Source organism: Chrysoperla carnea, chromosome 3 (assembly GCF_905475395.1).
Source record: "Chrysoperla carnea chromosome 3, inChrCarn1.1, whole genome shotgun sequence".
NCBI classification, from domain to species: Eukaryota; Metazoa; Arthropoda; class Insecta; order Neuroptera; family Chrysopidae; genus Chrysoperla; species Chrysoperla carnea.
In genome coordinates, this window is record NC_058339.1 from 50,726,871 (window position 1) to 50,753,212 (window position 26,342).

Sequence of the window (26,342 nt, forward strand, 5' to 3'; positions counted from 1 at the left end):
TAGTTTAATAGGAGTGTTTATGAACGTTCTTTTGAATAAAACAAAGAGGGGATGTGCACTATGTGTTATGGTTATATGTTACTATGTGTGATTGGTATTGTATGTGTACACCTTCAAGTGATTAGTCTGACCGACTGGGTTCATGTACACACATATACAATCCCTCTTTGTTTTATACATAAGAAAGTTCGTAAGAAATCTTCTTACTTCATATAATATAAATGGCTAACGATATGGTTTACAAATTGTATATTATTTTGAAATAGAATAATCGTGATTCACTTTTCTAAGTTTAAAACTAGAAATTAAATTTATATGAAGTGGTTGGAAAAGCTACTTTATCATTACAACATAAAAATCACTGAATGAATAAAAGAATCTCAAATAATAATCGTATGGTATCACATCGCGTTTCCTCAATCCTTGCTAGACTAGGTAGGTACTAGTAGAATGAACGACCCAAGTAAGGCTTGTTGTGTGATTTGTTAATAATGAGTTGTGTTTTAATTGAATGGTTGTTGTATTTTATATAAATCTACAAAAAAATAAATAAAACAAAAAATACAAAATACAACTCTCACACATATAAAAACACTAGTATTCTTTAACAATATTCAATTACTGCAGGTGGCAGCATTTATTTCTATACATAGATATATTTAGTTCGGTAGCTATGATTGGATTTTCGGTTCGGTTCGGCGGTTCTGCTCATTTAATCGTCAAAACTACTTGTTTAATGTTTAATTGATTTTTTTTTTAATTTTTTGCGATATCTCGAGAAATTACTACGAGATATTATCATCCTTCGTGGTCAAAAGACCCCGAATTTTGTATTCTATGGGAACAAATTCCTCGAAAAAATATCTTATTCAAATAGATGACAACAAATTAAAAATTTTCTTTTCATTATGTATGAAAATTACTTTTATTTTGGAGTTTATTTGGAAATTCTTCAATTAGTATATATTGTATAAGATTTTAGCCCATATCTCAGAAACTGCTCGTATAAATTAGTGTGAACCGATTTCCGAAAGCCAAAATTTATTATAATTTATAATTATAAGTAACTTTTATAGAATCATTTACGGTCTAAAGAATAAAATTGGAAGGCATCTCGCTTTAAAGTAATACATAAATTGTTAAAGAGCGATCGAACTAATATTGCTCGGTATGATTTGACTGCACTATACAACAAACACAGTCATACATAAATATTCGTATTATACAATATAAATACATACATACTAAAAACAGCAGTGTAGTATTTTATCGTATTTAATTAGTTTTGTAGATAAGCGAATACAATGCATATAGTAATCCATTTGTATTTACGATTTTATGTTATGTATTTGTGTGTATACAAAGTGGTCCCTTTAAAAAAATGTATATACATATTAGATTGATACCCGCCCGTTTCACTGGGTTTGATGTGCACAGTTTTCAATTTTTTTAAATGTAAAATAGTCAATAATTTATTGAGTATATCTGAAAAGTTGGCTATGAATGGTTTGACATTTACTATTTTAAATTTTTACAGAATACTTCAATTTATGGTTCAAAATGATGATTATAGACGATAATTTTTTTTTTTTAATATATCTTTATAAATTATTGCTCATGTGTTATTCTGAAGTATGAGCTATATTTCTGTACAGTTTCATTAAAAACCATTCGCTAGATTTTGATCGAGAAATTTTAGTTATAAATCTAAGAAAAAAGGTTTCGTTATAAATTATTTTTAGTGGCCAGTTAGAAAAAGGTGAAAATAACAGTATGTTATACAAAAAAAAAGTTTCTAACATATTTTTTATGATATTTTAGCTGAGATGTCTAAAAATTCTTAGTTTCTCGAACTATCCAAATATTAAACCCTTAGGTGGTATAGAGACATATTTATGGCTTTATAATATGGGTATTACGCCAGCTACAACATTGAACTGGTGATTATGTATAAGACAACCAGGTTTTAAACCCTCATTGTATATTAGCATAACGTCAAAGTTCTCACAGATACAAACTCTAGAAAACTTGTTTTATATTATATTAGCACCTTATAGAAACAAACCTTCGAAAATTTGTTTTCTTTATACGGCTTAACTTATCCGAAACATCAAAAATGAATAGGCTGACAAACTTTTAATCGGACTAATTCTGAATATAAATTTTCATGCAATATAGAAAATGCTACTGTACTTCGACACTCTCCGATGATCAAAGTCGATACAGCTTGAAATTGCTATAAATCGTACGATCAGTTTTATGAAAATCTTGCCACCTCAATTTTGAAATTTCTCTTGTAATGTGCGAAAATGAAGCTTTATCAATACTCATCCGTTCTTGACTACAAATTTTTTTAATGATTTTAAACTGATCAGAGTTCTTAGCAGCCTGTATGTATACGTATATGTGCGTCTGTATTTTATGTATATGTAATATTAAGTGAATTTAATCAAAATATAATTACATAACCTTTTTTTTTATAGGAGTAAATCTCGTTGGTTATTAGAGAATTTTACACGTGCATTTTGTTGGATAGATTATTACGATGAAGTTCATGGTATGCATCTCTTGCCACCCACAAAGAAACCAAATAAGTGAAATAACATTGATTTGATCTCTATAAATGTTTCTTAATTTGAGAATTTTTATCACTTTTTAAACGACTTTACAAAAAAAAAAGTGGTTTTACGTTCGACTGAGGGTAGTATGTAGGCTGAAGGTAGACCTAAGCTTTATAAAAAGTACACAAAATAAGGACTTGAAAAAAAACCAGCTTTAAAATTGACGTCAATAAATCAATTTTTTGCTAAGGATATGGTTAACATAGAAGCGTAATTCTTCACAAGGAAATTATTGATTGAAGTCGGTACTAAAAAAATAATTTTTTACTTTTTTGTGGTAATTTTTTTTTAATTGTAAATCCTTGTTAATGTATATTTTACTTACTTAAGATGAGGTGATATTTTGTTAGTCATTTTAGAACGGGTGAAAATTTGAGAGTGGTAGAGAAGAAATTATTAAATAAAGTTTGATTTTCTCTGCTAAAATTTTCATTCTCTTTGAGGGGAATCAAAAGAAATTTTTAATTGCGCAGTAAGATCAATTAATAATTGAATAATAATTGCAAAAGAATTTTTCCGATTCTCCAGAGAAAGAGACGTCTCTTGTCGTAACACCAGTCAAGAGACGTTAAAGATTGCAAAGTTCAAGGTGTCGGACCATGGGCACTCTACTTTTTTTGAGTAGAGGAATATGAATTTTACATTTTTTAAATATTATTCTACGCTTTGAATATGGTTTTTGTAATTTTATTTTCCTTATTTCATTATGGTCCTCGATGAATATTCATTTATTTTAAATTTCGTGCTATAATAGATTTTTGTGGGTCTCCTGAAATAGAAATTCTTGGTTATGTAAATTTTTGTATAATATATTGGGGACTAATTTTTTAAGACAATAAAATGCGCATGCATAATTATCGTTAAAATGAATTTCCTCAAAGTGAAATTCACAACCAAAAACAAAAATTATGAAATTTGTTACAAGTAAATTTCATTAAAATTTCATTATATATAAATATGATTAGCATATTTAAGAGTGGTTGTGAATAATTTATCATAAATTAATATCAAGTTTGGTATAATTAGAATGATTTCATATTAATTCAGGTAAATTATCTTAAATGATTTATTAATTTCTTCAGGTAAACGTTTGTTTGCACGCTATAACGTTTAAATATAATTTAAATCGAATAACCATTTAAATGTCGGTGCATTAATTATCTATAATTTACCAAAATATTATTTTAAAAAATTGGTGATAGCACTGAAAAATAAGGGAAAATCGTATTATCTGAAAAAAACTTATGATGTAGCTTATACACTTATTCTAATCATCTTTCCCGCAATTTCCCAATTTTTATGGTTATTTCTGGGGAAATTGTATTAACCTAAAAAATTTATGAAAGAGTTTGCAAGTATTAAAAGCATTTTTTCTCATTATTTCCATATTTTTGTTTACATATTTTTATATAATTGCCTAAATTACATATATCAAATTTTATCTATAATCATTTAATATAAAAAATTGGTATAAATAAAATGCATCTGTTACATCACTGACAATATTTCATATCGTAAAAAAAAATATTGAATTAGTTTGAGTGATTCTATTAAAATATCGTTTCGGTTCTATAAAAATGCAAATTACTCAAAGAATATGTGAATTTCATTGATAAAATAATTGAATTAAAATATTTTTTCAATAAAAAATAAATAAAAATCCTTTATGAAATTGAAATTATATAACAATTTTATTACTGCTGTGCATTTCATACTACCTTAAGGTTTTCATTATTGTTATTAAAAAAACTGAAAACCTGTTGAAAAATAAAGCTGAATCAATTTTTTTTTTCTACCAAATTTTTTATATTTTTTTAGAAAAAATAAATAAATAACTTTTGGTTAGAATGTTTTTTTTTTGTCAATCTAAAAAGTTTCGCTTTAAGAAATTTTATTTAAAAAGAAAAAATAATATATTTTTAACATACAATTCAGGGAGAGCATATCAGGTAAAACCTTAGTTTCGTTGGCACATACGAACTTTTTTTTATTAAAATTTCACTTAACAATTTTGAAATGCGGCTTTTTTTTTTTCTTTCGCAAGGTGTGAAACGTTGCGGATTGTAGACCTAAACTTCAGGATTTGAAAACCAGAAATCCAAGGATGCAAATTCCATGATTTGAGTAGTCAATTATAGTCTAGCCTCTCTAAATTTAAAAAAATTTACCTTTTTATGTGTGATGAAGTTGAATCATCCTTAATCCATGCTTTAATTTGAATGAAAATTACGATTTGTAGACCAGTGTTGCCAAGTCAGGGATTTTACCATTCAAACTAGTGTTTTTACTGTAAACAAATAATTGAATATTTTAATATTATTTCATCTATGCTAATTATTGAACGTTTTGTGATAAAATCGAAAAATATTTTGATAACAGTGCTGGTGTCAGTGTAGTGGTTTTCTATCGTCTGTTTAGTGGTCTTGAAAGTTGGAGACACTGTTTGTAGCCACCAAACCTTCAGTTAACTTTTACGCTGTGTTTGTTTAGTCAACACTTCATCGATAACTTTGGGACAAAGTTATAACCTACGAAGTAGGTTTGCGCCTGGTTTATAAAGTTATGCCGTATTAAAAAAGATATGGAACAGGGGATATTGTTGAAAATTATATTAATTAATAATTATTACTATGATTATTGTTTATCAAATACATATACTATTTACTATTGCTACTTGTATATAAGTGTAAATATGTATGTATGACTTGAAACTAGTACGACAGGTCTATGAACTAGTCATGGACGAATATGGTCGGCCCGATTATCTACACATTCACATTACTATAGTACACAGCTCACAGCAGCTAACAGCTAGAATATACGTGTATACTGTATACTTAACACTTGGTATAGTTCAGTTTACTTAAATATATAAAATCAATCAACAAAATCATAATATTGGTTGAATGAATTCAGTTTGTTGTTTTAATATTTAATGTTGCATAAATTTATTAGTATTTTAAATTTCAATCATAATAATAATAATAATATTTCTTAAATTATTATAATCATAAAATGAATTTCCTCTGATAATGCAGTAGGTGGTATGTAATATCCGCACTGATTGAGCGAGTAATTTCCGTGCTGGATTAGATATAGAAATAGTTTAATTCCCGACGCAAAAAAATCGTATGATTTGCGAATCATGTATCGGATTGATTCCTGTATCCATACCCTTAGAGGCCATAAACTAATTACCGAAAATATATTAAGAATGTCTAGCAAAAAATCTATGAAATAGCAAAATTGGATTAACTAGTTCCTAAACATAAAAATTCGTCAAAAACTTTGTAGATTCGTTGAAATGAATTTTCCTCCCTATTGTACCTTGTTTAATAAAATGTTGATTATCGTCCTTCCGACCTCCAATTAATACTTATAACGTTTTTGAAATAATTTCGTGGACAGTTTTCATGAAGATTTGTATTTTCAGTTTGGTCAAATTTTTAAATCACATTGTTAAAAAGTCTGGGAAAGGTGAACAATTATTTTAAAAATCAAAATCGAAAAATTGGACGTATGGGTATGACGAAAACATTCAAATTTTCCATTCGTCAATCCAATTTTAAAAAGTGGTGTACATCTTTTTGTGTAGGATTTTCTTAGGATCTTTTTTTATACAGGCGATATCTGAACCTCTTTCCTGTGAAATGCAATAATGATCTTGAAAGTTTAGGGTGGCTTTTAAGAATGCAAAGGTAAATATAGCATATTCTCCAACCATTTCCTCAACTCGTTGGGCTAAGGTAGTTCCTTCATAACATTTTTTCTAACGCTTGTTAAACAGTAGCTATCGAAACCAAAAGTGATTTGACGAAATAAATGTATCTTCATTTGTAAAATGTTGGATAATTGAAGAAGGTACATTAAATTTCATAATAACTATTTATTTAATTTTCTCCAATTATTACGAATATCTTATATATTATGTCTCTAGACTCCAGGCTGTCTGTTTTTTACTCATCATTTTAAAGCATATCGTGCTGGCTAATGACGAAAAGTTTTTTCACGGTCTAAAAAATGCCTTTTAAATAGAAGATTTAAAATCCGTCATATTGAATCCAAGAGTAACAAAATTAAGTGTTATTTTGAGTAGTAGAACATGTTTCAAATGAATTAGTTTTTATAGGCGTTTTCCTAATACTGAATGCAACAAATAACTAAATAAAAAGCAATGTTTATTAGGAGAGAGAATAATACATGCCAAATTAAACTATTTTTAAAACATGTTCTTCTAATACTAATTTTAGCTACGGGTATCGTATTGCGAAATTCCGCATGGATCGAGCTAATGTATTTATTATCTTAAATTAACTAACATTTTTTAATAAGTGATTCCTCTTTTTGTTACAGTAATGTCGGAACAACGTTCTAGTGTATCTCCAGCAGACACAGGTTGTTCAGGTGGTAGCCCTCCACCCAGCATGGACACATTTCACGATCCACACAGTTCTGAAGAAGAATTAGAAGTAATAAATAGTCCAAAACAGAGTAGACCACCGCGGCCTGTACGTGCCGCCTCTGTATGTTTACCAGAAAAAAGAAAATGGTCGCAAATCAATTCCGATTATACAAATACCACACCCTTTATGTTACACCACACATCGTTTGGTAGCAGTAGTGGTACTAGTACTGGTGCATTTAATACCGCCGAAAATGAGGAGAATATGTCCCATTATGGTAATATCAGTCCTAGAGAGATCTCATCACCAATGTCTCCATATGGCAAATTACATGTAAGTATTTTTTAAACTTATTTTACGTTTTGAATTCTTTGCTGAACTTGAAAGCGTTAGAAATTACAAATGTTATTCAAATTTAATAAAGAAAGGCCAAAAAGCCTTCATATTTACATCATTTTTACACTTTTTGTATAAAGCTGTTACGGCGGGATGAGTTAACTGAGAAATTTCGATTTTTAGAAATTTAGTCTGGATTCGATCGGGCTATGATACTTTGAAGCTAACGACAAAATTATTTATCGCCAAATTTGACCACTTACCGATTTTGATGTTTAACATCTCGTTTTGTTCGTAATGTTATTAAGAAAAAGCTCTTTAAATTAGTTTATGAGTCTTCTCTTCCCTATTTCGAAAATTCGACTTTTATGTCCAAGAGTTTCCGAAACATATTAAAAATAATAAATGTGGATGAAAGTACCAATCTGGGGGCTGTTTTGTGAATCAAAATGTCATTTTTAGCTACTAAATTAAAACGGATATATCAAGAAATATTATTATTATTATTATAAAAGTAGCTGAATCTGAATCATAAAAAGTGTGAAAATAGAAAATTGCGGCCGGAAAATTCTATTTTTAGCTACTAAATTAAAAAATATTATCCTGGGGGTTAGCTACCTTTGGAGTTTCCGTGATCGCAGCATCCAAATCCATACTTAAAAAGGTGAAAACTCAAAATAGCTACCAGAAAATTCAGTTTTTCGCCATAAGACAGATTTTGAAGAACCAAAAACATAAATTAGAATTCATGTGTCAAATTATATTTCTCTATTCAAAATTGAATTTGTTGGCAAAAAACTGATTTTTCCGGCCGCTATCTGGGATAGTCACATTTTTTAAATTCCAAGCTCAAAATCGTCTTGGACGAGTGGAAGTTTTAAGTGTTTGCTACTTGCAAATTACATCTCCCGGAAAAACACGAAAATTTATTTTCTAGCATATGCTGTTATTTAAAAATCGCAAAAAATTGAAATCTTATTCTGGTAGATAACACCAAGTCATATTTTCCCGCGGGGGGGGGGATGTTTCATACTGGTGGCTCGTGGTCTATATGTTGAAATAGAGAATTGCAAATTATTTGAGTTTATAAGATGGTGTCTTATGTCGCTTTACTGAATTTCATCTTGTATTTTTTTTCTGGATTATTTTAGAAAATGAAAACTTTACTCTCTGCAAACTTTTTGAAATTGTAAATTGTTGGTTTGAGTTCGAATAAATAGACATATAGAATATTTGATGGTAACAGTTCAATGATTGAATTTTAATTTAAATAAAATATTATATAACGTGATTGATAGGCCAAACCAAACCATTGGCGTGTTAATATTATTTTTGTCATAACATAGAACATGTTATGGCTCTGGCTATATATGCTATATGCTATGATATTATTATTTGCGTTAACACAACAAACACAATAAACAGTTTTATATGTATGTGGTTTTTCAATATTTTTAGTACCAACAAAATACCAATAGCACAGTATAAAATACGATAGTTTGTTATCAAATTTTGCACAACATGAAAGTGTTAACACGATCAATTTTATTGTGTATTGAAAATTGTTGAAGTAAAATTGATCGTGTTATATAGTTATTATAATTCTACAAACGTTCTCAAAGTGTTCAATGGAAATTCAATCAAATAAAGTCAAAACTGTCAACTATTGTTGTACTAACTGCACAATATCATCTTGAATTTTATGATTAGGGTGTTGTTGGATAACAAATTATAATTTCAGTTAAAATCGGCTTTAACGACATTGAAAGGCAAACAATTATGGTCGTCAAAACCAATAGTCGCAATAAGCGACATGTAGACTATTTTTGATATTAGTTAAGAATGTATGAGCACGGTAGTGGGGGCACGAATTTAAAAATGTGTATTTTCAATTTTGATGATACGATAAATTATATTATAACTTGACGACATAAGACGAAAATTAAGAATACAATTTTTCGATATCTTGCGTTATTTTCAAAATATTGAAAATTGATAATTTTGTTTAATTATTCGTCGTTCAATATTTCGAAAACCAAGGCAGATATTGAAAATTTTTCTTCTTATTTTTCGTCTACTTTCATGAAGTTATAACAAAATTCATAATCAAAGTTAAAAATAAGGTACAAATAATTTCAACCTTAAATCTAATACAAACAAACCTCACGAGCCAAGGACCTGGGCAAAGCATATAATAAGCTTGAATAGGCTTCGCTATACTTTTGGCTGGGCCATGTCGATTGAACTAACATTTTTCACAATTTTTGCGCCTAAGCAGTAGCACTAATATAAATGTAACCCTGGTACTATGAAGAACTTTTCGCTCAAGTTATTTTCATACGTAGAAGCCCAAAATCTCTTAGGGAGACAAATTCGGAAAATTTGTGCTCAAAACCTTGAAGTTCTTGGAAGTCCTGAGTGGCTGTTGGTGATGTAAGTGGAATCCTAAAGCACCATTTGCTCATGTCACAAAAAGTATTTCTGCTCAAAGTTAAGGATTCGATTCAAAAAATGTCAATCCTTGTACTTCATTTCAATCGATCCAAAATTTATATAAACTTTAAAGTAGGGATTAGATATATGCAAATTTCATTTGAGTCAAAGGTGTTTCACTTTGTAAATAGGACATTCTCATTCAGATTTTCAATATATTGATACGTTCGGTCATGCACACAAAGTTCTACAATAAAATATTGCTTTAGTTTCATGTTTGGTATATATGCAGAATATTCAATACATAGACAGAAGACATGTTATATTCCTTTATACTGTACAGTGAAATCAGAAAGTTAGGAAACTTTATTTCTTGTTTATTATTCATTTTCCAAAAATGATTCGCTGTTTTGGTATTAGTAAATCTTTTTATTAGTAAAGCCTTTCTAAACTTTAACAGCTTAAATCTATAAATTTAACACCGTAAAAGGGTATTGAAAAATTAACCTGCTTATAAAGGGCATTAATGAGAATGGCATAAACACGATTTAAAAATGAGCCAAAGAAAACGTAATTTTCTGGGAATGTCATTAAGTAAATAGCAAACTGTGGGTTTCAAAAAAATAAATTAATAGGTTTGTTTTAGGAAAAATGTGATGAGTTTTTTTATGAGAACATCTCTCGATTTTCACCTCCTTTAAAAAATTTTTCTCTGATAAATTTCACAGGAAATAAAAAAAATGAATCAAATGTACTTCATTTTAACCACCACTTCCGATTTTCCGATTGAACGTGAGGGTTTCCTTTTCCTTTTAAATGGTTATAAATGAATCAGATCCTTTGAATGATTATGTTAAATGATTAGAACCTTTTTGAATCAGAACCTTAAAACAAAAAAATCCTTTGTAAACTTAATATTGAGTAACACTGGGAAACACATAGACGCACAGATAAACACTTTAAACTTATAACACCCTTTTTTAAATCAATATCAAATTGATGGTCAAGGACATCATATGAGATGAAATGGATAGTTAGAGAGATATAATTTTTTTGGGACCAATTTTTGAAAATATTTTATTTAAAATTGAAATATTTGATTTGAGCTTGTTCTTTTGAATTATTGTTTTGAATTACTTAATTATTTTACCATTTCACTTTTCAAAATGAACCGAGCCAGGTTTATTTGACCATTCATTTCCATTGTAATTATTTATATGTTAAAATTGTACGTTATGCCTTTTCCAAACTGAATCGATTTTGAAGATCATCGCCAATTTTCTAGTTTTTTCGAGTACGGAACTCTAAGCTCGCACTTGAAACATAGCTAAGAACAACCCTCAGTAAAATTACCTTTCAAATGAAACCAAAAAAATTAAAATCGATTCATCTGTTAAGGCGCTACGATGACACAGACAGATAGGAGTCAAACTTAATACACCTTTTTTTTAGTTCGGGGGTTAAAAAGGCTAAAGTGTGTATTTATGAAGGTATCTGTGTCGTATCTATTGAGTGACCGTTTCCAAACTTTTGACAGTCACTGTACTCAGAAACACATATAACATCTAATATGTGTATTGGGTATAGAATGTCTCTGATGTTACCAATTTCACGACATTCCGATAACAATTGAATGCACATTATTATTTTCATGTGTTTTTGTTGTATCTATATTCTCAATCCAATGGAAATTCTCAACTCAACATTGACAAATTAATACAAAGAAAATAATAATGTTCAACTTTTGGTGTTACATAATGTAAATATTTGCTTCTTAATCTTATTTAAATTAAAGGAATTCTAACTAATCATCAAATGCATCAGAGGATTAATAAATAATGATGAAACTAATTTACATAAAAATTCATTAATTCTTATTTTGAATGGAATTCCTCAGATGCACAGATATAAATATAAAAGCCATTTTACACTAATCTATTAGTTGTATTAAAAATATTATTTTTAAAACAGTTTATTTCATTTGGAGTAGGCTTAGTTAGTGTAGATTGTCTACTTAAACATTGTGTCTAGCAGTCCTTGAAAATCTGGAAATGCCCTTGATATTTTTTTCCGCTTCCTTGAAAATGTGTATTTTTAACCCCCGAACTAAAAAAGGGGTGTTAATTTTGGCCGCTATGCGTATGTGTGTGTCTGTCTGTGGCATCGTAGTGCCTAAACGGCTGAACCTATTATAAATTTTTTTGGTTTCATTTGAAAGGTAATTTAATGGAGAGTGTTCTTAGCTATGTTTCAAGTGCAAGCTTAGGATTCCGTATCCGAAAAAACTAAAAAATTGACGATGATTTTCAAAATAGATTCAGTTTGGAAAAGGCATGACATATAATTTTAACTTATAAATAATTACAATGGAAATGAATGGTCAAATAAACCTGACTCAATTCATTTGGAAAAGTGAAATGGTAAAATAATTAGGTTATTCAAAAGAACAAAGTCAACTCAAATATTTCTATTTCAATTAAAATATTTCCAAAAATTTGTTCCAAAAAATGTTAGCTCTCTTAGTATATATCCTTTCCATCTCATCTGATGTCCTTGACCATCACTTTGATATTGATTTAAGAAGGAGTGTTATAAGTTTAAAGTGTTTATCGGTGCGTCTATGTGTTTCCCAGTGACATCGTAGCACCTAAACGAATCGACTTGATTGAGAACATTTTAAAGCTTTGCTTCCAAAAATCGGTTTACAAGGAATAAATCGCATTTGTCGAGGATTTTTTAAATTTTGTAAATTTCGCTTGTTGTACTTAAAAACGAATATGTTGGATTTTCGTCTTTTTTAAAATTCGATCAATTGTAAATAAACTTACTCTGTAAATCATACATGGTGTCTTGATACACTTCGAGCGCGTTCTAGTTCTATAATTTATTCTTTTTAATTATAAAAGTGCCCTTAAAAAACAATAATTTCAGCCCTGAAAATCCTTGAAGCATTCTTAAATTTTCCTTTCCAAATTCCCTAGCTAGACACTCTGTAAAATTTCAAGGAGATTTTTTAAAGTGGATATTCTTTTTCGTTGCCTGCTACGACTGAACTTTTTGTTTATTTGACACGAAACCACGCAATTTTGAGTCATTTTCCGATTGTAATAAATGAGATTTTTTATAATTAAAGGAGTAAATTGTTTTGAAATTTCATAGAACTTGGTTTTTAAGGTACCGAAAATTGAGGTCTAGGAAAAGATTTTGCTTTTTCCGCTGCAAAGAACAACAATGTGCTACAAAAATATGTAGTTCCATTTGCAAAATCAAAATTTAACCCTATTTGACCATGAACACGTCTCCGTATAAAAAAAACTAAATATTACATTTCCACTTCCCTTAAAATGAGCTGATCCCTGTTTTCGTGGAAACTTTTTATCACTCTATTGACTATATTTCTTCATTAAATACATTGCTGTTTGTTTATTAAACAAAGCTAGTAAAATAGTCGCGAGTGGTAATATTTTACTGAACAACTCTGTATAAGAGCATGATCGGATTACCTTGTACACACGATAGTAAACGTTGCGCTGGTACTAAAAGTAATAAACCATTTTATTTACGTATATATTTAAATTATACAAAATTAAATAATAAAATCTGTGTTGTTTCTAAGAAACTGTGTGCTAAATCAAATTCAGTGAATGTTTTAAAAAGCAAAATTCAGTTAAAACAAAACAGACAGTACAGTAGAGAAGGAGATATTTAATTTAATTTTTGTTGAAATTACAAACAATTTGAAACAATCCATTAACTTTTCTAGTAAATTTTTCTTCACCCCACTGTTTTTAATGTGTTTCAATAAGAGCGGTAGTTTTTAAAATTTTAATTTAAAAATTAATTCAACACACGTAAATCGTGCTTTATTTTTAAGCTTAGTCATTGAAGTTCTGTTGTAAAGAACATATAACCCTAATTCATTAGAACTCGATTCGAAATTTTTTTTATAATTTCTGTAATGAAAAAATAATTTTCAAGTCATCGAATTGCTGTAAATGAAAGTCTTCAGCATTGAAATTCAAGCCCGATGAGACACGGTTATGGTTTTCCTTAAAATGAAGGCACTTCCCCTGTCTGTTTTCTGATACTGAACCTATGTAATTAAAAAAATAACTGTGTAATTTAATGCTCAAAAAAATTATCTGTAGTCTGAAGTATATTGAAAAGTATTACTCTTATTGAAAGACCCTATATTATATTTTTTGTGTATAATTGTGCATGTATTTTTTTTTTACCCGGAATATATAACAAAATTTTTATTATATTCCCATTAGTAACACACTACTACAATCGAGAATAGTTATTAATATTTCAAGTTTACATTAGTAGATTAAAAACAAAAAATACGATGTAGTATCACTAGTAGCTAGCTTATATGTTTATAATAAATAATATTTTTACCTCTATGTTAACATCATAAAGAAGTATACAGTATGGAGGTATTTCGCTTAGCTAATATAATGATCCGCAAAGTTTGGAGTCTACAGGCCACAAGTTAATACATATATTATTATCACAGCTTGAAATCATAAGGTCAATCATTTACAAGAAAATTAAAAAAGCTTCATCTCGATATCTTTAATAGTTTCACATAAGATACACGTAAATCGAGTGTTACATTTCTTATTCTTACTTTGCTAATTCATTTAAATATGAAAACCTAAAATTTTACTAATTCTAGGGCTGAAAAGTTCTCACAAATTCGTATAATACTTTAATTTAAACTAAAAAGAAATAAATTTCTAGGTTCTACTCTTCTCTGCGCTACTTTCATTCTGATTAAAAGCTTTCTAGCTAGCTTTCAAATTAAAAATATCTCATAGAAATGCGTAAAACCTTTTGATTATAGATAACAAGATTATGGAGTTAAGTATTTTTAATAGAGGTGATGTGGATGTTTGACACCCGATTTTAATTTAAGTAACAACAAAAAACAAAAAAATGGAATGTTATTAATATAAATACCATCTACTTTTTTTTGTCAAGTCAAGAAAAACTACATGAATATTCGAAAACTATTATTCCAAAAGTTTTTAACAATAAATTTGTTTTTAATGACTGTTATTTTATGATCAATTTAAAAATATTTTTGGTTTTTATATTTATATTAGTTGTTTTTCCTAATGTTGCTTAAAGAACGGGCAGTATTACTGGCCAGTGGGTAATTTTTTTTTTTTACTTTAATGACATTTTAATTTTTATTATGTCTTGGAGAGGAACATTTTAGTAAATTTTTGTAAAAATATGAAGAAATTGAGCTTTATTTAAGAATCGTATCAATGCCTATTCTATCTAGTCGTTTAAAATAACTATCATTGTTAATTTTCTTAGAAATTTCATCTGATCTGATGTCCTTGACCATCACTTTGATATTGATTAAAGGAGGAGTGTTGTAAGTTTAAAGTGTTTATTTGTGCGTCCGTGTGTTTCTCAGTGACATCGTAGCCCTTAAACGGTCGAACTGACTTGATTGAGAACATTTTATAGCTAAGTTTCCAAAAATCGGTTTTCAAAAAATAAATCGTATTTGACGGAGGTTTTTTAAATTTTGAAAATTTCACTTGTTCAACCATTTCGAGAGTTTCAAGAAGTAATTATTTACGTAGGGAATTGTTAATACGACTGACAAAAAAAAATCTCATGTTCCAAATCAATAATGTACTCAGTTTACCTCGACCGACACAAAATTTTATTATTATTTTAAAATATACAATTTTGTTTAATCAAATTTTTGACATTTTCTTTATATCAAGATCTCCGTCTATCCAGAATACCCAAAAACAATTTTTGAGTTGTAAATAATTTACATTATTAAGTACATTATATCGATTTTCTCATATTTTAGTAATTTTAAAGTACCTATCAGTTTCCAAGTTTTTGTATAAGTTTTGGGAAACAAAATTGGTTTTTTAATAACTTAAAATACTTATTTCATGAGTTTATCGCTTAAAAAATAATTATCCATTGAAAAAAATTGAAATTTAAGTTTACCAGAAATAGTTGTGCCAAAATAGGTCAAATTTTCATAATTTTTTTAAGATTTATGCCTCAACTATCATGTTCTGTACCACCCCCAGCTTTGTCTTTTTCATAATATATTTATAGTGGGTATAACAATATTTATTAAAAAACTATGGAAATAAATCAAAAAAATATTCACATTAAAAACACACACATACTAAATTAAAAGCTTAAAAAAATGAAAATGAGTGAAAAATTATTTCCCAATACAAATATTAAATCTACAGTATGTCTACGGGTGGAGTTCTTAAAAGAAACTCAGGGCGGAGTTCTTAAAAGAAACTTCTCAACAGCGTACTAGAATTATCAAATATTATATTTTATAACTGTCATGACATTAACTTGATTCGTTAACGCAATTAGAATGTTAAAATTATAAATATCTCTGTAACTCTTGGCAAAAATTTAATTTCCACAACTTTGACAAAGATCAGAACTTCCAATCTTTAATATTAGACACTTAATTTTAATTGTTGTGTTCCATCTTTCTCACTTAACTTAAAATTTCTTCTATTGCTTTTGCTTTGGGTTGTCCAAAAAGAACCGTTATTAAAACTACAAAAGAAGAAATATTTTAGATAGTATCAAAAGTTTTGTATACACGTAAGTACAACTTTTATTCCAAAGTTTCAAGTTTTTACTTCGGTCGATACTTCTCATGACTGATTATCATTTTTATTTTCAATCCTAGATGGCGGACATAGATAATATACAACCATTGACTTTAGAGTTATACATAGACTAAGCATCGCTTATCTTTCCGTACAGTGAGAAACATGCCAACATCTGAGGTAATTGAGGTCAGCTAGGGATATTTATTAAAAAAAATACATTTATCAAAAGAATATAGGGACATTTATCAAAAAAATATACATTGAATATGGGGACATTTACATAAAATGTTGTGATTTCACCGAACTTTTTCGCTTTATGACTTAAAAAAATACTTATCACGTATCACTTTACATTTTTTCTTACTAATCTATAATGGATTTTACCTAAGCAATTACCTCAGATGTTGGCAAGCTTACAATCGTTTGCTCAGTCTATGTAACTCTAACGTCAATGTATATAACTTAACATGGTTCATAATTTAAATAAATGTAGGTCTTTTTAAAAAATTCTTGGTTTGAGAATGTCAAAATTATCTGAATTATTTTTGAAAATCAAAAACATCGAGAAACTGTATTTAAATATCTAGTAGTGAAAATAAAAAGACATGTATGCATTATATGAATTCTTAACTTGGTTTCACTGTATATGCATTTTACTTTTTAAAAATATACGTAATCTTTTAAAATAATATAACATTAGTAAAAATATTTTCTTTTATAAAATATTAATAATAATAAATAATCATAAGTTTTCCTCGTGTGTGTTTATAGTTAAAACATAGTGCGGAGACGGAAAATTTTACATAATAATGGTAATAAAATTTTCTTCCATTTTGTAAGACATTAAAGTAATGAACAACTAAAACACCATTATTCACTAAATTTAACTAAATTTATGTGAATAACAAAATACTTAATCAAAATTTTATCAACTATTTCAATATAAAGGAAGGATAAGCATACCAATTCATTTATTTGGTTTGGTAGTGTAGCGTTGGTATGTTTGAATAGAGAAAACAAACTTAGAATGTGTGTGTTTGGACTACGACTATAACTAACTCCATCTATTGTTTATACAATAAAAATAATGTATGGAAAATGCTAACAACATAAATATGAACGTTAACGGTGTGATATGAATTTGTTTAAACTTATGTAATAAAAACTTTTTATTAATTAAGAACATTGCGTCAATATTATTTCGTGTATTATGTTTTCGAGCCATGAGCAGTTTTTTTTTATATTGCGATGTGAAAAACGAACGAATTTACACTCAGAATTCCATAATCAAGAATTAACAGCCAAATGTTGCTCAATTTGTAAATGGTAATTTATTAACGTTTAAGGTCGATGTTTTCTTTGAAGTAAAAACTTTTTTTGGCACGTTGAGCACTTTTTATGTGAAAAAAAATCATGGAACTTGTGTCATCATCATCGATTGCTCCACACATACTACATTGAAAACAACGAGTATATGCGTTAATCAATGCATCTAAGTAAGAGGTATTATAGGTGTGCAATGAAATTGCAAAAGTGACTTGTATCGTGGCTTCGATGTACTTTAAGCCAGGCATGGGCGAGTTATTTTCAGTCGAAGTCACCATTATTATAACTTTATTGGGTGCTATAAATTTTATTGTGTGTCTCTTTATCCAAGTCCGCATTGCTCATAGAGGAGAAAGCGAGACGGGTATACGACTCGTCTACCTATCTCAGTTTCTCTTATAGTAATGAGATAAGGAAAAAAATGTTGTCTCTCTGTCTTACTCGTATTTATAGTTGCCACTGGTTAGATTTTCACTGTTTTACTCGTATTTTAGATACAGAAGTATGATTGACTTATCAAAGCCACGTTTGCCCATGCCTGCTTTAAGCTAATACGACAGTTCTTCTGTTGTGTGCGTGCAGAGAGTAGATGCTTTGCTTAACTCATGTATTCTTTCATACTCGTGATATATGCCTTGATGTAAATCGAACATATAGTATAAATCATCAATGGAATTTTCGATTTGCTACGGAAGAGCTACTTTGAACAAACTCGCACGTTACCGTATGCATTATTTTTTCTCATAGGTAGTAGAAATTAAAAAAACTTGAGAATATAAAACGAATGAAAAAGCTGGTCGGGGTCACATTGTTAAATGTCATACCTTTTAGGATTACTTTGAACAGCACTGTTTACATGAATAATAGTTTCTTATGAAGAAGAAAGGTAATAAAAAACATTTCATAAAGGTACATTTTTTTTATGAAATAAAAAAAAATTTATAAGACATTTTGCCGGAAAAAATAAAAAGATAAATATAAATATTTCAAATCTTTTATAACTCACATACAAAACCAACCAAATGTTAATCATATAGTAAATATCATCTACACATTCTGTAATAAAGATTCAAACATGTTAGTTTTATCGGAAAGAACATGAGACGAGTCTCGTGAGGGCACCATAATACTGTATTTAACATGGGAGCGTTTTATTACTAAATATCAAATTCGTACCGTTAACGACCTAATACATTTCTTTGTTCATAAAAAAGCTGAAGCAAGCTCTGAAACAGTCATAAGCGTAACGGAGTAGAAAATAACTCACCATGCGCGAATCTTAAAATTTTTTAAAGTGAAACAAAGCCACAACGAAACGTGACCGGGTTTTATTAAACTTTAATTACTCATACTATAATAAATTTCAAAAAATCAAAATTATTATAAAGTTTTATATTTTCACTTCTGTCCTGATTGCCTATCCATTTTTTATTTTTTTTGAAAGGCACATCTATAATTAGTTTGTTTAGTTTTGAACTGACACTAGACCCTTTGTTTAGTTGAAACCTGTGTCAATTTTGTTGTCAATTATGTTTCTGAGATATCGAATTAATTGAGCTGAGATATCGGCTTTCGTGCACTATTTTCAGACGTCCAATTAGTAAATTGGCTGGCTCATTTTTAGCATTTTTTTCGTTAAAAGTATAATGGAGTGAATGGAAACAAAAAATTCCCCTATTTTATTTACATTTTGGATTTTGTGTACTCATTGTAAAATCAGTAAAAACAAAATCAAATTGTTCCAGTAACTACTCTCCTTAGGCGAACATTACGTTTTATAAAAAATCTTGAAGGCGAATATTGTTGTCTATATTTGAACTTTATCTTCTGTAGTCGTGATTTGCGAACAATGGGCATGGATGATGATGTAGTTTTATTGAATGTCGAACAAAAGAATTTTTCCATATATTATTCCATGATCTTCTTGTTAGAACATCAGAAAAGAGGATATTCATCCAATTTGGGAAACTGAGGAATATAATCGAAAATTTTTATACACCCCGTGAAATAAAACTACCGAGAATAGAAGACATCTCATAAGACATAAAGAACATCTTTTTTAAAGTCTCAACAGTGATATACTTTTTAACCGACTTCAAACAAAAATGAAGGAGTTTATCAATTCGAATGTATTTTTTTTAATGTGTGTTACCTCAGAACTTCCGACTGGGTGAACCGATTTTGATGATTCTTTATCTGTTTGAAAGCTGGTACTTCCCGTGTGGTTCAGTTCTGAGAACGGCATTAATGAGAAAAGCATAAAAGTCTTAAATTTGCATTAAGAATGCACGACAATAGGACAAATAACTCAATATCGCGCCAACCGATTTCGATGATTCTTCGAATTCTCTACAAAATAACAAAAAGAAAACCGACTTCAAAACAAATTAATAAAATAACGATAATAAAATGTGGTTAAAATTATTGTTATCTTTGGAGTCGGTGTCAACCAAGCTACTGTAGCAAACTGTTCTGTCAGAGTTGTTTGGCTGACACCGACTTCAAAAATAACAATAGTTTTAACTACATTAATTTATCGTTATTTTTTTTACTATTTAGTGCATATTTATTTGTTTTGAAAAAGTTTTTCTTTTGAAGTCAGTTTGCTTTTTGTTAAAAGTTTTTTTTATTTTGTAATTGTGCTTATTAAAGCAATTAGGGATGAACAATATTTGGATTTGATTTAGTCGTTGAAATATTTTTTATATTTTTTTAGTAGACATTATGTAAAAAATTATTATGTTTTTTCTTAACAAATTTTAATATTGATTATCATGAATGAGATGAAAAAACACTGCCAATGAAAGAAAACATTTTCATAATTGGCAAAAGATATTATTACTCCTACCCTATCCTCTCGATTGTCTTGGACAAAATTTTCACTGTACACTTGTTCAGCTATAGTTTCTGATGAATATTTTTTTAAAAACTTTCTGATCCTTATACTGGGTGGCCTTCAAAGCTGGAAACAACTGAGACAATAGAATTACCTATGTAAAATATAATTTTCAACCAGTAGGAAGTTTCTGGTATCCTATTCTTTATTTAAAAAAAACATATTATCACTAAAGTGTAGAAAGATTGATAGTTTTAACCTTGTTAAGACAAGCAAAAAAGATTATGGGGGACATCCTGTCACACCATGTACAATCAATTTGATCAAAACTTGCAAGCAGACATGTAGTTTTAATTCTTAATAATTGACATTATAAAAATGCATAAAGAATTATGTAATCCAACTTATATAATATTTTTTAAAAGTTTTTTATCCCGAACATAAGCTGGTATAAAGCCAAATTCATACAAACTTTGTGTTACAACATAGTGAGCTTCAATTATTTTTTTTCTTCATCAAAGTAAATGATATAATAAATATGTTTCTTACTTTAAAAGACTCATAATTTTTTGTAATTAAGTGTTGAAATTTACATCAAAAGTTTTAAACATATTTATTGAAGATTTATAAATAAAAATGGGTCAATGATATTTGGAAAACCTTCTTTTTAGTTATTAATTTTAAATCATATTAAATTTTTTTTTTTTTGTATATAAAAAAAAAATTGTATTTTAAAGGTCGACATTCATAGAATTATAGAAGTCTTGGATCAAAACACGAAGTTCATTCTAAGAAACGACATCATAGATAACGTGTGATTGAATTAATGAAAGTCTTGCAAGTTCCTCTCATAATTATCTTCTTCTCAGAGCTAGTAGCAGCTTAAACCGATTTTTTGTTGATTAAGAGTAAATAGAACTTCATTTTCCCCACTTGTGCTTCGATAACAGCCATCGAATCCAAAGTAAACTTTTCTTTTTATAAAATCGGACCTGAGAATACAAAAATTCAAGGAATCAGAATCTCTTTTTTGTTTATGAGAGTTTTCCCTAAACCAGGTTTTTACTTATACAGGTACAAAAATGGTTTTTCTTACTTATAGAGGTTTTAAAGAGTTAAAATGACGGGGTTTGGAAATTCTTCTCACCTGTAAAGTTTTCTCGTATAGTTACTGCCTCGGAAATAGGAATGTCTTTCCAGAATATGAACGATAATTTAATGTAAATTGTCCCCGAGGTACAACACTTTACCGGTTTATTTTTATTGTAAATTCTTGAAAATTTCTTTTTAAATTTATAAATATTTAGTCAAAAAAAATTTTATCTGTCCTTTATCGATTTTAAAATAGAGTAGGTACGTGGAAAATTTTTCTGGAAATTATTAATGTGGTATATTAAATGACCTTCAGTTATTTTAGATTTATTGTTTGGCACAGGCTCTAGACAACTCATAAATTTGTAAAGTTAGATTACATCTAGGGGCGCTTGATATTGTATTTAACAAAATTTTGTAAAATACGTTTCTATTCATATTATTAAGTTTGAAAAATTCATTTTTAATTTTACAAAGAAGTGTATTAGATCTGAAATTTTTGCAAAATAGGGAGACATGGCGCAGCATCAGCAGCTATTACACCTACTTTTTCGCCCCTATTTCACCTAATAGTTTTATGGGGAAGTTTTTTAAATTTTGTAGTATTTTTCTCTCCAATCTAAAAGTTATATTTAGCGAAACTAATTTTTCTGTTTACGCGCAATAGTAAGTGAACATTCACAGAACTGTCAAATTATATGAACCTCTGTGGCCGAATCTTAGTCTTCCTCGGCTTTTAACGGTTGATAACGGCTGTTTTGATAATTGCCTGTCAAATTTATGTTCTTATAAACTGAGATGCCAAAATTTACAATGGAGCAGAAGTAAGTTCCATTTCAAGTAACAAATATTGATTATAATTGTAAAAATTTCTCTCGATGAGACGGTAGATTAGGACAATTGCTCCTCTCTGGATTTACGATTGAGTTATTTGACCAAGTAGGTAACTTTTTATGTCGAAATAATGTTGAATTTATGAAATTTTGTAGTCCAAAAGTTTCTGAAGTCTCTACCTCCTCTACATCAAAATATTATGTTTATTCCTCCCCCCTCCTTGGGTCAAATTTTAAATTTTTTTTTTAAATTCAAATATTATTTGAATGTTTTTTTAAACTTAAATTTTTTCTGACACGGAAACTTAAAAAAGTTTTATTTATTTGCATAGCCTTTTTTGAATTATTATTTATTAATATTATGGAATTTTATCCTAGCGTCCACCATCAAATAGTTAATCGTTATCCCATTGTCATCGGTCCGTGAAATCTGTGTGAAGTTTCAATTCAATTCAAGATTCCTTTTCGTAGATACATGCCAAGCGCATAAACGCGCGTTAAAAGTGATAGAAACACTGTTGGACAGTAGTTAAGCTTCTCTCAAAATCAGTCGGTTAAAATACTTACGAAAATCTCGAGTAAATTAGAATACACGAAACTCGAAGTGACACTTCATTTGGCTACCGTACTAACATTTCTACTTTTGTTGATACTCTAAGTCAACACAATAAATATAGCCGAGTTTTTTTTTCTTCTTAAACATAGACCACCACCACGTGTGTGCCAACGAACATGGCCGAATTATATTATATGTAACAAAAAATAAATAAAATGAAATAATATCAGCATATGTATGTTCTGTGTGTGGTTTATTTCAGTTTTATTCTTTTTTGTGTTTTTACTAACGTCCTATATTTTTATGTTTTTAAAGCTATAAACGGATTATTATTAATATAGGAAATATTATTATGTGCTGTTAAGTGTCTTTGGTTAGTTACAAAGAAAAAAACCAGACCAGACAGCATATTATATAAGTTAATTTTGTAAATATTAGGGATTCTTAAACTAAGATTAACTTCTTCATATTTATTTTATTTATCTAAATTCTAAATGCTGTTTATAGTACTTGAAAGCATATAGTCTGGCCTTCATAAACGCAGTGCTGGCTGTAGGGTTGGACTCCGCGCTCTACTTAACCACTTCATTTGAATACCTATTTCTATCGATCTAAAGAAAAACTAAACGAAGTATATTAATTCTCATTATAGACAACCAAGTTTCGAACAAGCTATTAAAATTTGCCTATTCAGTTACTTTTCAGCAACTGATGAGTCTATGGGTACTGATGAATCAATAACTACACTGAAAAAAAATTAAAATAGTGATAGCCTCATTCCGAATTTGGCCGTTTCATATTGAAATAAAGTAAAAATACTTTCAAACAATTGCCTAACGATTAAAACAAGTACAGCTAAATTATTTGTATTTATAATAGAATGGGATTGAAATTAAAATATGAATTCATTGATACAAACCCATTGAAGTTAAATAAACAAAATTATTACTTCTATGAAAGAGATTGATTTTAGTTTAAAGTCATGCATTTTATTGATGGAAAATAAAATTGTACTTAGTTGGATTATATAAACGTGTAAATCAAGCGAATCGATGAATTAAAAGAAAATTTCTTTTCGTTTGATTTAAATAAAGAATTTGGTTATTATGATCGCATATCTATCATGTCTATTCCATATGTGGTTGAGCCAACTTCACGAAGGTTGTTGTTACCGGTAAACAGAGAGTTTGAAATAAACATATTGATCATTTTTATAACATTTACCATATTTTTTGGTAAATATCTAACAAGCATCGATAGCGCAGTTGGTTAAGCTGTAGACTTAGGACATTAAAATCATTAGTAATCCATATGTCGCTGGTACAAATCCGATTTAAATAAATCTAACTTCTTTTTTTTTTTTAAATAAACCTATTAGCAAGTATAAACCTTTCCTTTTTTCTGCTTGTGTAATTGTGACAATCACATCAGTATTTTGTTATAATATTTATAAGTAGTAGAACCAATCAAAAAAAAGATTGTTTAAAACTATGTTGCATTTCAAAACAACAATATTTGAAATTTATAGACAGTATATTACTTTCATACAAACAACTCATGTGTTTGTGTCAACTTCACCACTCTACCCCGTACGGTAGTTGTATCACGTATGATTTCGCGATGACGTTGAGACAACCTCATATTAGTTGGTATGAAGTTTTTTTTCCCTTCTTTTGAAACAACAGAAACTTACAATCCAGAGCGAACAATTGGAACTTCGTTACCAGAAAATCCGCTGTATCTCCACAAATAATGCAAATTTTGAATCCATTTAAGGACATATGCTAAAGGTTTTTGAAAAAATCGATTTCTTCAAATTTCTAGACCAGAATACTATCTTAAACAAAAATTTTACTCCTGAAAATTATTTCTGTAAAACTAATAATTACGATAATAATTGATTTTATGAATTGGTATAATATTCAAAAACAAATGTATTCCAGGTCAGGTTTTCATCTGTTTCTCTTGCATATAAAGCGAGTATTTTATGTCTAAGCCGCACAACTCTGTTATAATCCAACAATTAATATTGAAGTGTTTCAGGCAGTTGTAGAGTTGTATTTTTATCATCTGGGTGGTTAAAAAGGTCATATGAAGCATTTCATCCTTTTATCGCCCTCCAACTTGCGTACATACAAAGTGAAAACAAACCTAACGCAAACTAAACAAAATCTATAAAAGAAGAGCCGATATAAGACTCAGACAGCATTGGCTCAGAACATTATAAAACCGTCTATAAAACGATTATTTTTATTTACATATATAATACGATATGTTTATAAATATAATTTTACTCTTTACTCGTCTACAACACAAAATGAGTAAAAGAGTAAAAAAAAAAGATCAACAAGAAATGTAAAAGTCAATAAAATACAAATCAAATACAGGATACTAATAAATAAGGAAATGTGAATTTTATATTACTATCATATCGACCAATAGAAATACGTTGCTCATTTTATAAAATATATAAACGTATATCTGTAGAAACATCACTTGAAATATGATAAGTGAGCTTGTGATTTCTATGTAGCTTCTTAGATTAATATTGAGTGTCCCAATTTGTACACAAGTTTTTCTTTTTCTACAATTTCCGGAATTGAACTAGTTCCAAATCAATGTAGATGGTTTATTAAAAATAAAGTTCTGTTTAAATAAGACATCATCTCTTAGAAAAAATTGTTAAAATATCCTTTTAAAACAGTACAGTGGACCCCCGGTAATCCGGCGTCGCTTGTAATCCGAACTATTTTTTTTATATTGAAAGATGGTAAGTAGATACCCATTATTGAATATAACATATAGAATCTTATCATTGGATTTGTGATTTGTCGGATTACAAGGTACTCTTTTGTAAAAAATTTCGGGCTATAGAGGGTCTCAGGCGGTGCAAAACGTTTGTCGGATTACCGGGGGTCCACTGTAATGCATATTTGAGTTGAAAAAAGTTTCTCTTTAAACTTTTCTTTTTGTAATTGAGCTGGTAACGTTTGTTATGTCTAAAACTCGAACTTTCCATGGAAATTGTAAATTAAATTTCGATTTTCCATTGCCAAGTTATAAATGATTTTGTAAGAGGTCATTAAACATTCCCTAAAACTAAAAGATCTCGATAAATCAACGTGTAAGTTTTTGATTACAAGTATGCTTATATCTCGAGCGAAAAATCATACATTTATGAAACGCACGTCAAATTGGTGGGGAAAATAACTTTAAAATCAGCAATTTTCAGAGCTTTTTGGGGAAATGAGAAATAAACGCTGTAAGCAAA

The 26,342-nt window shown here is 28.8% G+C and overlaps 1 protein-coding gene across 2 annotated transcripts in view; it reads left to right on the top strand.

Moving 5' to 3' along the window:
• Positions 1-26,342, top strand: part of LOC123294826 (autism susceptibility gene 2 protein) — a 138,897-nt gene that overhangs the window by 60,806 nt on the left and 51,749 nt on the right. For both annotated transcript variants that reach the window (XM_044875991.1, XM_044875992.1), the window contains exon 3: positions 6,975-7,357. In XM_044875991.1, coding sequence (XP_044731926.1) covers positions 6,975-7,357 — 383 coding nt within the window. The remainder of the gene's footprint in view (positions 1-6,974; positions 7,358-26,342) is intronic.